Here is a 13,062-nt window from a genome sequence, read left to right as displayed (position 1 = left end):
AAAGGAGTCCTGAGACCGAAAAGTTTGAGAACTGGTAGGACAGAATAGTAAACACTTCACTAAACATTTGGAAAAAATAGGTTAGAACTTCAGCTCACACCACACACACAAAATTATATTTAGATCAATTACTGTGCCAAACATAAGAAAAAAATATAAAGGTATTTAGAGGAAACTCAAGGAAAATATTTGTATGACTTTGCTGTGAGGATATAAGACACAAAACCTAGGAGCCCTGCAGCATAAGATTTGTAGATTGTGTTCATCCGTAAATTAAACTTTTTTGTATAAAAAAGTAAAGTTAAAAGGTAAGTGACAGATTGGGAGAAATATATCAGCAAGAGATATTTAGAAGATTATTATTAATGAGAATACGTAAAGAACACCTACATGTTAACAGAAAAAGAATAACCTAATTAAAAATGGAGAAAGAGTGTGGACTGGCATGTTGTGATAAGAGTAAAAGAGTGTTCTGTCAACACCACTGACTATTCTATCCCAGCAGTTCTGCAACCTTTTGGTACCATGACTTCTTTACACATGTAAAAATTATTGAGCCCACAAACATGAAAAGATGTGCCATCTGATTATTATCCAGAAAGTAGAAATTAAAACAATAGGATTTTTCCCTCTCCATCAAATTGGCAAAAATGGCATGACTGATAATGCCCAGGGCTGGTAGGTGTGTGGGACGTGGAGGACAAATTGGCTCAGTATCTTCGGAGGACCATTTGGCATGTCTATCAACATTTAAAACATGCTTAACATTCAACTCAGAGATTCCACATCTAGTTGTCAATCCTAGAGAAATACTAACATTTGTGCACAAAGAGATACACACAAGAAAATTAACCACCTCACTTCCTGAGCAGTAAAAAATTAAGACACTGTGCAAGCAACCCCCCAGCTGGGCTGTGCATTAGCATATCCGTATGAATGCACCTGTGCGCACTCAGTCTCTGACAAGACCCTCTGGAAGGACACACAAAACTGACAAGGATTCCTGCAGAATAACAGAGGGTCAAGATCGACACTTCTTTTTTACTCTTATTTCTATTTGAAATTTCTTACCATGAGACTATGTTCTTCTATTACTTGGGTGATTTTAAAAACCAAACCTCCACCCCACTTTGTGATCAGACGAGATACAATTTGATGCTTATCCCTCACGAGACACCTTCAGCCAGACCGGCTAGTGGCAGCGGGAAGGCATCTTGATCCCCTGGGTGGAGAGAGGGGCTGGTATTTAGAGAACTGGGCTCCAGTTCTGGCAACACTATGGAGCATACGCTGGAAGGTCATTTCACTTCTCAGCACAGGTGCAGCTGTAAGCAGCACGAAGGACACCTGTCCTACTTGGTTTCTGGTGTCCCTCCGAGAACCATCCACATCAGGACGGACAGGTTAGAGGGGCCTGTGCTGCCTTTGTTGTTTCTCCACCGTGCCGTGTGGGGCCCTTTCTGTGGCAGCGTGTGCTGACGCCAGGCCTTCTACCAAATTCCATTGAAACAGACGATGCCCATTAGGCCGACCGTGTCTTTCAGAGGGGGAGGCAGCGTTGCAATGAATGCAAATTGGGGATACAAAGGCCTCCTGTCAAAAGCCTCCATAAATGTAGAATCAATTACCATTTGATTCACCAATTGCAAAAAACCCTTTTCATTTTGGGAGAGCTGCACAATAAGTCATGATTAAAAATGACTGCAATCCCTTTAATTGGATGTAAATGCTGTGTTCCACTGAAATGACTTGATCGGCAGGGGTTCCCCTTTCTGGGGTCTTCCTCAAGGATGCCCAGGCCCGAGACTCTCCCACATGTGTCCCGAGAAGTCTGCAGGGAGTCCTTGCCTGTGGCTTCCCTGCCACGTGCCTGCCTGGCAGGCTTTCCTATGAGGTGGTACCAGTCTCACTGTCAGGCATGTGATTTTTCCCCTCCTTCCATACTACCTGCACATAACCACAAAGTTATTAACCCTAAAAGTTTAATCCTAAAGTTGTCCTAGGCTGATGCGAAGGCTCACCTGTGTGTGACCTTTTAGGTTCTTTCTGTAAACAGAACTCATGATTTCTCCCCAAACAGTGCTAGCTGTGCCCCCTTTCCAGGGTGGCCGTCTTTCTCCTGGGCACCATGGCCAGAAGCTTTGGCATCGGCTTTGCCTGCTCCTCTGCCCTCACCCCTCCTGCAGGCACGAGTCCCACCACCCTGCTTCTCCCCGCTGAGCCGGCTCCTGGTCACCCGTTTCCCTCTGGGGACCTTTCCTCTCACTATTTCACTCCGTTGTGCTCCCTGATGTAAGATGCATACTCTTAAAAACAAAACAACAAAAAACCTAGCTCTGATGATGCCACTCACCTGACAAAAATCATACCTGGTTCCCTAGCAGCCAAGGGACGAAGGGACCCTACCTCCTCCACAGTCCTCAGTGCTGTCCGCCCCCCATCAGGGTTTAGCAATTGCAGCCCCCTCCCCATTTCCCCATCGCACGCACGAGTCTGTCAGCTCACCTGTGTGCAGGTGCACCTGTGTGCTCTCAAGACAGGGGGTCCCTCCCCTCCTGATCCCCAGCACCCTGCCAGGCACCCCACAGATCCTTGCTAAGTGAGAGTGAGTGGACACGATGCCAGCTCAGCCCTACGATGCCGCCCTCCTAGCCCACCCCTGCTCCCGCCTTGGGGCCTTGCTCAGGCTGCGGCCCTGCCCAGGGCTGCTCCCCTACTCGGTCCCTGACAGAACCCACCCATCTTCTAGAGCCCACAGAGGCCGCCTGCCACAGCCTTTCCTGATTTCCCTATGGGATGTGTGGCTTCCTTCTGACACCCCCCCCCCCAAGTGCAGCCTGTGTCTTTTTTATGGCACTTAAGACTTATTCTGCTTTAAGAAATCATAGTTCGAGCCCAGATCTTGGCACCCACCAATGCCCCTTGAAGAGGAGAGTGGTGTGCCTGTGCTCTTACCTCCTCATCCCTCCCCACCCTCTCTGCCCTCTTGACTGAATGTGCTTTGACAGCCTGCACTGATGGTTCTCGACCCTGGAACCCGGGCAGTCTTGCACATGGTGCATGTTCAGTAAAATGATTTTGCAGGAAATAGTTGCCGAGGGCATCTCCTTTGTTGGAACCTGCCTGGCTGTGTCACATTTGAAGGGGCAGGTGAGGAGAATCTCCTTTCATCTCCTTCCCTGGGGAAGGCCAGGGGGCTCTTGAAAGTCCGTAGTGTAGGGCAGCTGCCCCACTGCTTACCGACCCCAGGAGGTCCCCTGCCCACCGCCTCTGCTTCTCTGATGCAGATGGAAGGGAGGGAATGAAGTCAGTGGGCAGTGAGAGGTGGGGAGGGGACTGGCTGTAGGCTCTGAGGCCAGACTGCTCCCTCCAAGACCACTGCAGGGCTGAGGATGTAGATGGGAGGGGGCCTGCCGAGTACTGAACAGGAGCCCCCCATCCACCCCTCTCCGCCTCGTCCCCAGCCACCCCTTCCCCTCCTCCTCCCTGGCTGGCCACACTCTGGACTGGACACCATCCAGTCTTGGCTTATGTATCTTAGGAGCTGGTTTATTCTTTTCTCCTAAAGTCCTGCTGGGTTTGATGTGGGCCTGATGAAGAACTTTTAGTTTATCAACGCTTCCATCATTTATGTTGATATTTCTGATAAGGTGTCTTGTTTGGGTTGTTAATTAGCCATTTTTGTTTCTAAACTCTCTCACTTCATCAGCGACATTATCTGTCCTTGGATATTTTGCAGAGTAATTTGACTGCAAGAATTCTTTGCCTGTGCTCTTATTTCTCATCAAAATATTTTTTTAGATTATAGTCAAGAGATGAGATTTGAGACCAATGAAAATCTGAAAATTCGACTTATGGTCTTGCCCGAGAACACTCTGCGGAGGTCACCTGCAAAAGTTACGCTACAATCCTGTCCTGTGCTCTGGCAATGCAGCCGGGAAACCTCCTCTAGCTGTAAGAACTTGGGACTTTACAGATTCTTGCTCTGAACGGACTGCAGGTCTAGAAAGGATGGAGCTATGGGTGACACTGCCACCAACCGAAGGACAGCTCTTACGAGTGTGCAATGTTCGGGTCAGTCCCATCCACTGCAAATCAACTACCTCAAAAGAGACTCCCAAACTCTCTGGGTCTCAGTAGAGGAAGAAGTTGGAGGTCTTGGGTTTTGCATTTATCTTATGCTAGAATCTCCTACCACACTGGCAAGCAGGAGCCAGCCTCCTTTCCAACACCCCCAGCCAGGCCATTTCTGAGCAGCTCCTATGGTCAGCACACCCTTCTTCCATGAACTGGGAGCTGTGCCTCATAAGCGCCTGCCCAGCCACCCCCATGCCACCTGCAAAGCCACACAGGTGTCCAGAGGAAAGGTAGGCACCAAAAATACTGAAAAGGTATGGTGTGGGATCCAGCTGTACTTATCACATTACCCTCTGAAAGCCAGAACTAATATTTTTCTCAAAAACACATGACAAGCCAGTAGTACCCAAAGCATACTTTTTCTTCTGGAATACAAATTTATGATAAGTCATCAGGGCTCAACACTCCTTAACAGACTCACTGGAGGAAGAAGTCTTCTCCAATGCACGCATTTCAAACAGCACAGTTAGAACAGACCCGAGGTCATCGCATCCCCCATCAGGGGAGGGGTGCTGGGGCACACAGGAGAGATGTATCTGTGCTTTGGGGTTAGAAGCACCCAGCACCTTCCTTTTGAGCATGGGTACATCTGATGTTCCTGAAATTCTCCACTACTTCCAAAAGGACTAAGGAGATCGTGTCGGGCACACTGCCCGGGCTGCTCAGCTCTCTCGCGCCGGGCACGGGTGGTTCTGCTGTCAGGCTCTTCCTGAGCCTTGCTCTCGGCCCTCACTTTTCTCCGGGAGAGAAGGGGGCGGTTTTGTCAGACAGGCTCTGCTGGATGGGCAGCTGCCCTGGGATATGTTGGCTTCAGCTTTAGGTTACCTTTTCCAGGCAGGATCCCAGCATGACATTGGGTCAATGAAGGTGCCACAAAACCAACTGGGGACCAAATCATCAGAAGCAAAGTTATGATAATCAGGTTCCCTGTAAATTGTGAAGGGTTGGCAAGTTCCACAAGAGCTTCGTGGGATGTTCTGTTGACGTTTCAACCTGAACTCCAGGGAGGAGATACAGATCCACAGCCCTACCTATGTAGATATAGGTACACATACACATATATGATATATGTATCTATTTATCTCATATATATACACATGTGTATATGTGACAAGTTATAAATAGAACATAATGTTATATATATGTATATGTATATATATCTCGTGACAGGTTATAAATATATAAGGACAGACATACAGATAGATAGGTAAACAGATATGTGTGTGTCTGTGTGTGTGTGTATTTGTTTTATTTTGGCAGCTAGCCTGTACAGGGATCGAACCCTGGACCTTGGTGTTATTAGCACCATGTTCTAACAAACTGAGCTAACCAGCCAGACAGAAAAGGGAAGGGAGGGTGGACCTAGCAGACTCAGAAGTGACCTGGACCTCTAGTGAGCTTCACAGATGAATTCAGACAGGCACTTGAGGTCCTGATTCCTGGGGTACCTCCCTCTGGAAGGCCTCTGGGGTAGGCAGAATGATGGGCTCTCCCAATATGTCCACAGCCTAATCCCTGGCACCCGTGAATATGCTACCTTACATGACCTTACATGACACAAGGGAGTCTGCAGATGGGATGAAGGTTATGGACCATGGGATGAGGAGATTATCCTGAATTATCAGGTTGGGGCCAATCTTTAACAGCAGAGAACCTTTCCAGCTGAGGTTAGAGAAACAGGACAAGAGGAGGCAGGAGAGACTCAGAGAGTGAGAGGGACTTGATCTGCAGCTTCTGGCTTTGAAGGTAAAGGGGCCGGGAGCCAGGGCATGCAAAGGGCTCAGCAGCTGAGAGCAGCCCCCTGCCCATAGCCAGAGAGGAAGCGGAAACTCAGTCCTACACCCATGAATTCAGTCAATAACCCGAATGAACCTGGAAGAGGACTCCCCCCAGAGCCTTTTGGTGAGAGCCCCGGCTGGTGACAGCATGATTTCAGCTTTGTGGGACCTGGAGCCAAGAAAGCAGCCGAGTTTACTGGACTTCCGACCTACAGATCTGTGTGATAATGTGCTTATGCTGTTTAGGATGCTGAGCTTGTGGGCTTTAGTTACAGAAGCAGCAGGAAGCTAAGACTTTGAAATGCCTTTGACATGCAGGATGTCCAGCAGCTGTGCTGTGGCCGCCACCAGCTCTGATGGGCCACACGGCTGCCCAGCTCCCGAGTGTGAAGGAGACGCTTGGGTGCCACCAGCAAAGGGAAAACGCCTGGCTGTGGGTGGAAAGGGTCACCACCTGCATGTGGCCATACTATTTGGAAAGGCAAGTAGTTGAGATTTTTATGAGTTTTCTGAAACCGGGCCACAGGTAAAACTCTCTACCTCTCCCAGAGAAGGATTTTTAGAGGGAAAATAAAGTTTGCTTTGGATCAAATAGAAAAGAGCATCTCGCCTCTTCCCTCCCCTGCTGCACTTCTTCCCGCGGCTGGCTCCTCCGGCAGCAGCATGCTGCTCTTTCCGCCAGGACATCTGTCTACCCCCAACTGGGGAATACTGCACTCTTGATTCCACAGACCATAAGTGCAACCAGACCATGACAATGCACAGACACATACGTTCTGACAGAAGGTTCTGGCAAAGCCCACCCATCACAAATATTGTCACAAAAAGCCTCTTTGAGACCTCCCTGCCATGCATTTGGAGTTGAGTCTCACATATATTCTGAATAATTGGCAGGCATCCTGCAGGCACACAGTCTCAGTGAAGGCATAGGTGCTGGAGGGCGGGGAGGTGCTGAGGTTGTCACATACTGGAGGCCTCAGAGGACATTCCAGCTGGCATCCTGGACCTCAATTCCAGATCTGAGGTACATTTATAAACTTAACATGACCAGCATGTTTTCATGATGCAACCAATTCTCTGAAAGACTTAGACAAGCCTCTTCTTTAGGAAAGAAGACAAGGTTTGGCGAAGAGATATCCCAACGCAAGATTCCCTAAAAACAGGAGGGCACAGAGGCGAGGTTAACGGCAAGCTGGCCACCCCTGGTAGGGCTGGGAGAGGGACAATGGTGGACATTCCCATTGCACCTGTTCTTACTGAGACAGATGTTGAAGATTTCATTCCCCAGGCCACCTTTCCTTCCAGCCAACTTCTAGCTAACTCTAGCTTCCCATATCATTCATAGGAGGCAGGAAGTACCTGTCGAATTTGTTCTCCAAGTCCCCTTTCTACATCTTCCATATGTCCCCAGGTCTCTTCCACAACACACATTTGCATTACAAAGATATTAAAAGGATACAGAATCCGGGCGTGTAACCAACATCCTATATTTCCCATAAACAGGTGCCAGAAAGGAGATACTGTCTGTTATGTAAACACATATATATGAGGAGTCTTCAAAAAGTTCATGGAAAATGGGTATTATGAAAAAACTCTGCATGGATTTCACCTTTTTTTTCCCCACCAAAATAAACTTGTACTGACTTGTTATGACATGTCTGAACAGGATCTAGTTTGAGGCACTAAGGATAAGCCATCAGTTTAAAAAAAGGTCCTGCGAGAGCAGCATGAATTCTGCTCTAACTGCAGCAAGAGCAAATATCCAATTGCTGGGGAAGCCTGGGTGAAAGCATGGTGAGGTTACTGATGCTTTATAAAACGTTTATGGGGACAATGCCTCAAAGAAATTAGCAATTTACAAATGGATAGCTCATCTTAAGAAGGGACAGGACGATGTTGAAGAGGAAGCCTGTAATGGCAGACCATCCACATTAATTTCTGAGGAAAAAATTAATCTTATTCGTGCCCTAATTGAAGAGGACACATGATTAACGGCAGAAACAATAGCTACACCACAGACATCTCAGTTGGCTTGGCTTACACCATTCTCACTACAAAATTACAGTTGAGCACAACGTCTGCTCGATGGGTGTCAAAACTGTTGCACCCAGCTCAGCTGCAGACAAGAGCAGAACTTCCAATAGAAATTTTAAACACGTGGGATCAAGATCCTGAAGCATTTCTTCAAAGATTTGTAGAAGGAGATGAAACATGGCTTTACCAGCCCAATCCTGAAGACAAAGTACAATCAAAGCCATGGTTACCAAGAGGTGAAAGTGGTCTGGTCAAGATGAAAGTGGCCTGGTCAAGAGCAAAGACCATAGCAATGGGTTTTTGGGATGCTCAAGCCATTTTGATTGTTGACTTTCTGGAGGGTCAAAGAATGATAACATCTGCTTATTATGAGAGTGTTTGGAGAAAGTTTGCCACAGTTTTAGCAGAAAAACACTCAGGAAAGCTTCACCAGAGAGTTTTTCTCCACCATGACAATGCTTCTGCTCATTCCTCTCATCAAAGAAGGGCAGTTTTGTGAGAGATGGGAAATCATTAGGCATCCACCTTACAGTCCTGACGTGGCTCCTCCTGACTTCTTTGTTTCTTAGGGAATCTTTAAAGGGCACCCATTTTTTTTTTAGTTAATAACATAAAAAAAGACTACACTGATGTGGTTAAATGCCCAGGACCCTCAGTGCTTCAGTGATGGGATAAATGGATGGTATCATTGCTTATAAAAGTGTCTTGAACTTGATGGAGCATATGTTGAGAAATAAAGTTTACATTTTTTATTTTTATCTTTTAATTCCATTTTTCATGAACCTTTTGAAGTCCCCTTGTACAGGACCACATTTGTTTTTAGATCTATCTCAATACCACCACCTCCACCACCCCCACCACACACACCAGTTCTCAGGGACACGGGCTGGTTTACTTTAAGAAGTGCATGATATGTACATCATATTAAAGCTCTTCATTCTTTAAGAATTCCCTACCATAAAATGAAAATTATCCCTGAGAGTAATGAGGAGTCCAAGTGCAGTCTACCTGGTTATTTGAAGGAAGACAGCTGGGTCCCAGAGGAGCCAGGTCAGTGGGTCCCACTAGCTGAGTCTACACCAATCCACTGTGAAACTGGGGGGCTCAGGGGAGGGAGTGGGAACCCATTCAAACACTTAATGGGTGAACATTCATCTTTCAAGATTCAAAATACTATGGTACATGCCCATACATACTGTTTGGGGGGATGAGAAATCATCCTCATTAATCAAATGACTTGGGAGTGACCATCTTCAGTCTGTTCAGAGTTACAAAAAGGTGTTCTGTTCCTGGAAATAATACAGGTTATGGGTACTTCCCAGAGAAATGCCCAACTGCAACCCCAGACAGAATCTATACAGAGGGGCCTGAAGTTCTCACCTGGTGACTGCACTCCAAGAAGGGGACCCACATCTGGGCATCCATGAATATTATGTATGGACCACCTGTCAATCAAATGAGCTTGCAGCCCTACTTCTCCCCAAACCAATCTGATTTAACACAAATCAATACTGGTTTCTGGGGGTGGGCAAGAATTTATACTTGATTTTCTAGCTAAAGAGCACTTCATTTTAAACAAGGCTAAATAGAGTCACTTAGACATTCAACTATACAGATGCTGTTACTCTTGCAACTGAATATTAGGGAGTTCTTTGGATGCTTTACAGAAGGACAAATTATGAGATTTATGAGAAGAAAAGCCAAGGCAAAAGATGAGGAGGTAAGAGTATAGGTCAGTCAAATACTTAACACATTAGCACTGTAAAAACAGAACAACCAGAAAGGATATCTTGCAGGACTGTCCTTAAGGGCATTTAGGAATCCTGTTTGCTGTGAACCTGTGGGAATGAAACCAAAATTTAGTATTCAGACATTCACCTCCAGAATAAACAGCCTTTGTGCTGAAAGCTGTCTCATCTACATAAAAATAGGTGTCTAAAGATCAATTAAATAATTATGCTTTGTAAGTGCTAAGGAACTTAGTTTACTGATCAGAGATTGAGATTCCATCAAAGTTTTTCAACAAGAAAATGGTAGATTCATAATTAGACCCAACATCTGCAGGATATTTTTTCTATAAAAGCAGATGGATGTTGGCATACTTTCCCATAAATTACAGTTCTGATTACTCCTTTGTTTTCCTCATTTTAATAGGAAAACAGAATACTGCATACTATTTTTTCTCTTCTGTTTTCACAAAATTTGTTAACTTTTGACCCCAGAAGTCCTATAAACTAGGCTACATATAAAAGACTTCTTTCTCTGCACCCAGAGTAAAAAAAGTCATAAAGCTGAAATTTATTACTGACTCCTTTTGGGTTTAAGACATTTTAATATGAATCGTTTGTGCAGGAAAACATTTCTTTAGGGTATTGGCTATAGAAGCATCTGACAAGGAGCAATTTCTATTTTATGTATTGACATCATACTTTTAAAAATAAATGCCTATACAGAGGAAATCTTGACCATCCTATTTTGGGGTAACAACGCTGGGTCCCTCCGTGCTGTATGAAGTCACTGTGCTTCAGGGGACGTAATCTGGCCTCAGGCAGCAATGAGATGAACAGAAGAACGGGTAAGATGCACCTCTGTGGTGTTCGCTGGCTTGGCCACAGGGTGGGAGTTAGTGGCAGGGTGCAACTGGTGGTCACGTCCCACCATAGGAGGATAGAGAGTGAGTTGGCTCTAGCTCTGCCTCGAGGTCTCCTTCTCTTTGTGCCCACTGCCCACCACTGAGGCACAAAGAAGTGCGGTGTTGGGGGATGTGATTGACGGGTGGGGATGCGATTGATGGGCAGGGATGTGCAGAGGAGCTGTGTGGAGAGCTAATGAGGAGAGACAAGTGTTTACAGTGTCCCTGTCCATCTCTGCTTGGCCAGCAGGGCACAGCCAGCAAGTGCGCCTGCTGCAGAGCACAGAGCAGACACAGTCTGGAGGCAAAGTGAGGAACTGAAAACAATGCTTTCTCCTTCCCTACTCAACCTAAATTGGATGGCTTGCCTAAACTCTCCTTCCTCTGTAGGTAAATCCAGACTTCACCTTTCCAGTAGTCCTGGAGACCATAGAATCTCTTCCCTTCCGCCCCCCATCATGTCCTCCCCACTCAGAGGCCAGTACCTGGCAAGCAGAACCTAGGTGGTGGCTCTCCTGCTGCCCTCAAACAGCTCTCTACCTTTGCCAACGTTTTCTGATTCTTAGGGGGAGAATAGGAGCCAGGCAAACCCTCTGCCCTTCCTGAAAGCATCATGGACCAAGCCAGATGGGGTGAAAGGGCTGTTTCATCAGGGTTGTTGGGGGGTGGGGAACAGAACAAGAGGAAAGGAAAAGCTTTATTTGCTTTCATCCAAAATGTTCAGATAACTTGCAGGAAGATAAATGCTTAATACTTTTTTTTTTTTTGTAGAAGAGTAGATTAATTATATTTAAGCATAAACTACAGCAAACTCCAGTGTGCTGGAGCCAGGGTGAGTGAAACTTTAGAGAAGGTGAAAGCGAAGTGGACATCACAACCCACCTGTGGTGGCAGGTGGACCTCACTGTGTGTGAGAGTGTGTGAGTGTGACTGTGTGTGCATTCCTAGAGCTATGTGTGTGACTGAGTGAGGGAAAACTGGCCCTTGATATCTAGAATGCAGGGACAAGGCCATAAATACAATGCAATAATACATATGAAAGCATTTTGAAGTTGTTAAAGATGATATGAAAATGGAATATATAAATCCTACTTTTTCCTGTCATGTGTGCTGAAGTATTGGTACCTATTTCTTCTCTAGTTGTGTCAACAATTGCTTTTTTGAAAATAACCTGTAATGCCCTAGGCTTTCTCTCTGCTTCTTTTGTCTGTTAATCCACAGATAGGACCCTGCCTACATTCTTGCCATCTGGGGACTCTGAAAACAGACAGAAATGGAGCCTCTGCACAGCCACTGTGGGCATTGTCCCCAGCGAGCGTGGGAAAGGTCTTTAACAAATGTTAATCATCTTCTTGCAAGCTCACCAAGGTTATGGCTCTCAAGCTTATATTGCAAATTTGTGTCACATTTGGATGAAAGGATTACAGCCGGAAAGGATGGGAACTAGGATTTAAAATGCTTATGAAAATTTGGGTTAGTCCATTTAATGTCAAAATTTGACTAATATTCAAAACAAAACTGGTGGGAAACATTGCATACCACCTGTTTCTTCCAGACCCCATGTGAACTGCCCCAAAAGAGAAAAGGAGAAAAATTCGCCCCTAACTTGAGCCTCGGCACACCCCGTGTGTGGTTTTAGCACGGGAAAAAGGGAGGCATCTGTTCAGACACTTCTGGAAACATTCCAGAAAGAGGCTACGTACTTGCTAACAGGTGGTAATGCTTCAGGAATGTGGACAAGAAGCAGAGCTGGTGTTTAATGTTGCTAACGGCGCTGTAATGGAAGTTTAAAACCTTAAATTTATAGTTTAAAGTAAATTTGCTTCTTTCTCATCACTCCCTACTGTGGGAAACTGAATGACTAGGAGACAAAAGAAATTCAAAGTTATGATCTTCAGAACAGGGAATGAAAAAATGCCATTTGCTTAGGCAAATATTTATTAATATCACTTATGTCTAAATCTGATTTTTAATAAAGTTACTTCCTTTATATGACAGGAGCAGTTAACTCATGTTCTAGCAAAAAATTGAACATTTTATCAGAGGTATATTTTTAACCTATGAAGAACTTTTTGAAGTACCCCCATGTATAGATTTGCGTGCAAGAACACCCAACCTTTATCCCCAGACACTTTTTTTCAGGGAGGGTGATGTTCCTGTGTAAGCAGGTATCACGTGGTGGAGAAAAAAAGCTCTGCTGCTCAGTAGTTATCACTGTGGCACATTGTCCTTCGTGTAAAACGTGGGGATGAATCTTCCAGGGGATCCCTCAGCAGGAGAGAAAGTGAAGTCACTGAGGTTGGAATAAGGGCGAGTGTGTCGGAGAGAAAGTCTTGCTGGTGCAGGCGAAGCCTGGCACAGGTGGGACCCTGGCAAGTGCCAGTGGGAGGATGGGGTGGGGGTGGGGAGTGAAAGGGGCAGAGGGAGGGATGGAGAGGGGAGCAGGGGGATGAGGAGCTGCGGGGCAGGCTGGAGGGAGGA

General features: G+C 45.9%; 1 protein-coding gene across 2 annotated transcripts in view; it reads right to left on the bottom strand.

Annotated features, from left to right (window-relative positions):
• ZDHHC14 (zinc finger DHHC-type palmitoyltransferase 14) overlaps positions 1–13,062 on the bottom strand; it is a 277,367-nt gene that overhangs the window by 25,677 nt on the left and 238,628 nt on the right. For both annotated transcript variants that reach the window (XM_063097900.1, XM_063097902.1), the window contains exon 5: positions 9,739–9,787. In XM_063097900.1, coding sequence (XP_062953970.1) covers positions 9,739–9,787 — 49 coding nt within the window. The remainder of the gene's footprint in view (positions 1–9,738; positions 9,788–13,062) is intronic.

Source organism: Cynocephalus volans, chromosome 5 (assembly GCF_027409185.1).
Source record: "Cynocephalus volans isolate mCynVol1 chromosome 5, mCynVol1.pri, whole genome shotgun sequence".
NCBI classification, from domain to species: domain Eukaryota; kingdom Metazoa; phylum Chordata; class Mammalia; order Dermoptera; family Cynocephalidae; genus Cynocephalus; species Cynocephalus volans.
The sequence above is the reverse complement of the archived record's forward strand: the minus strand, read 5'-3'. Positions and strand labels throughout refer to the sequence as shown.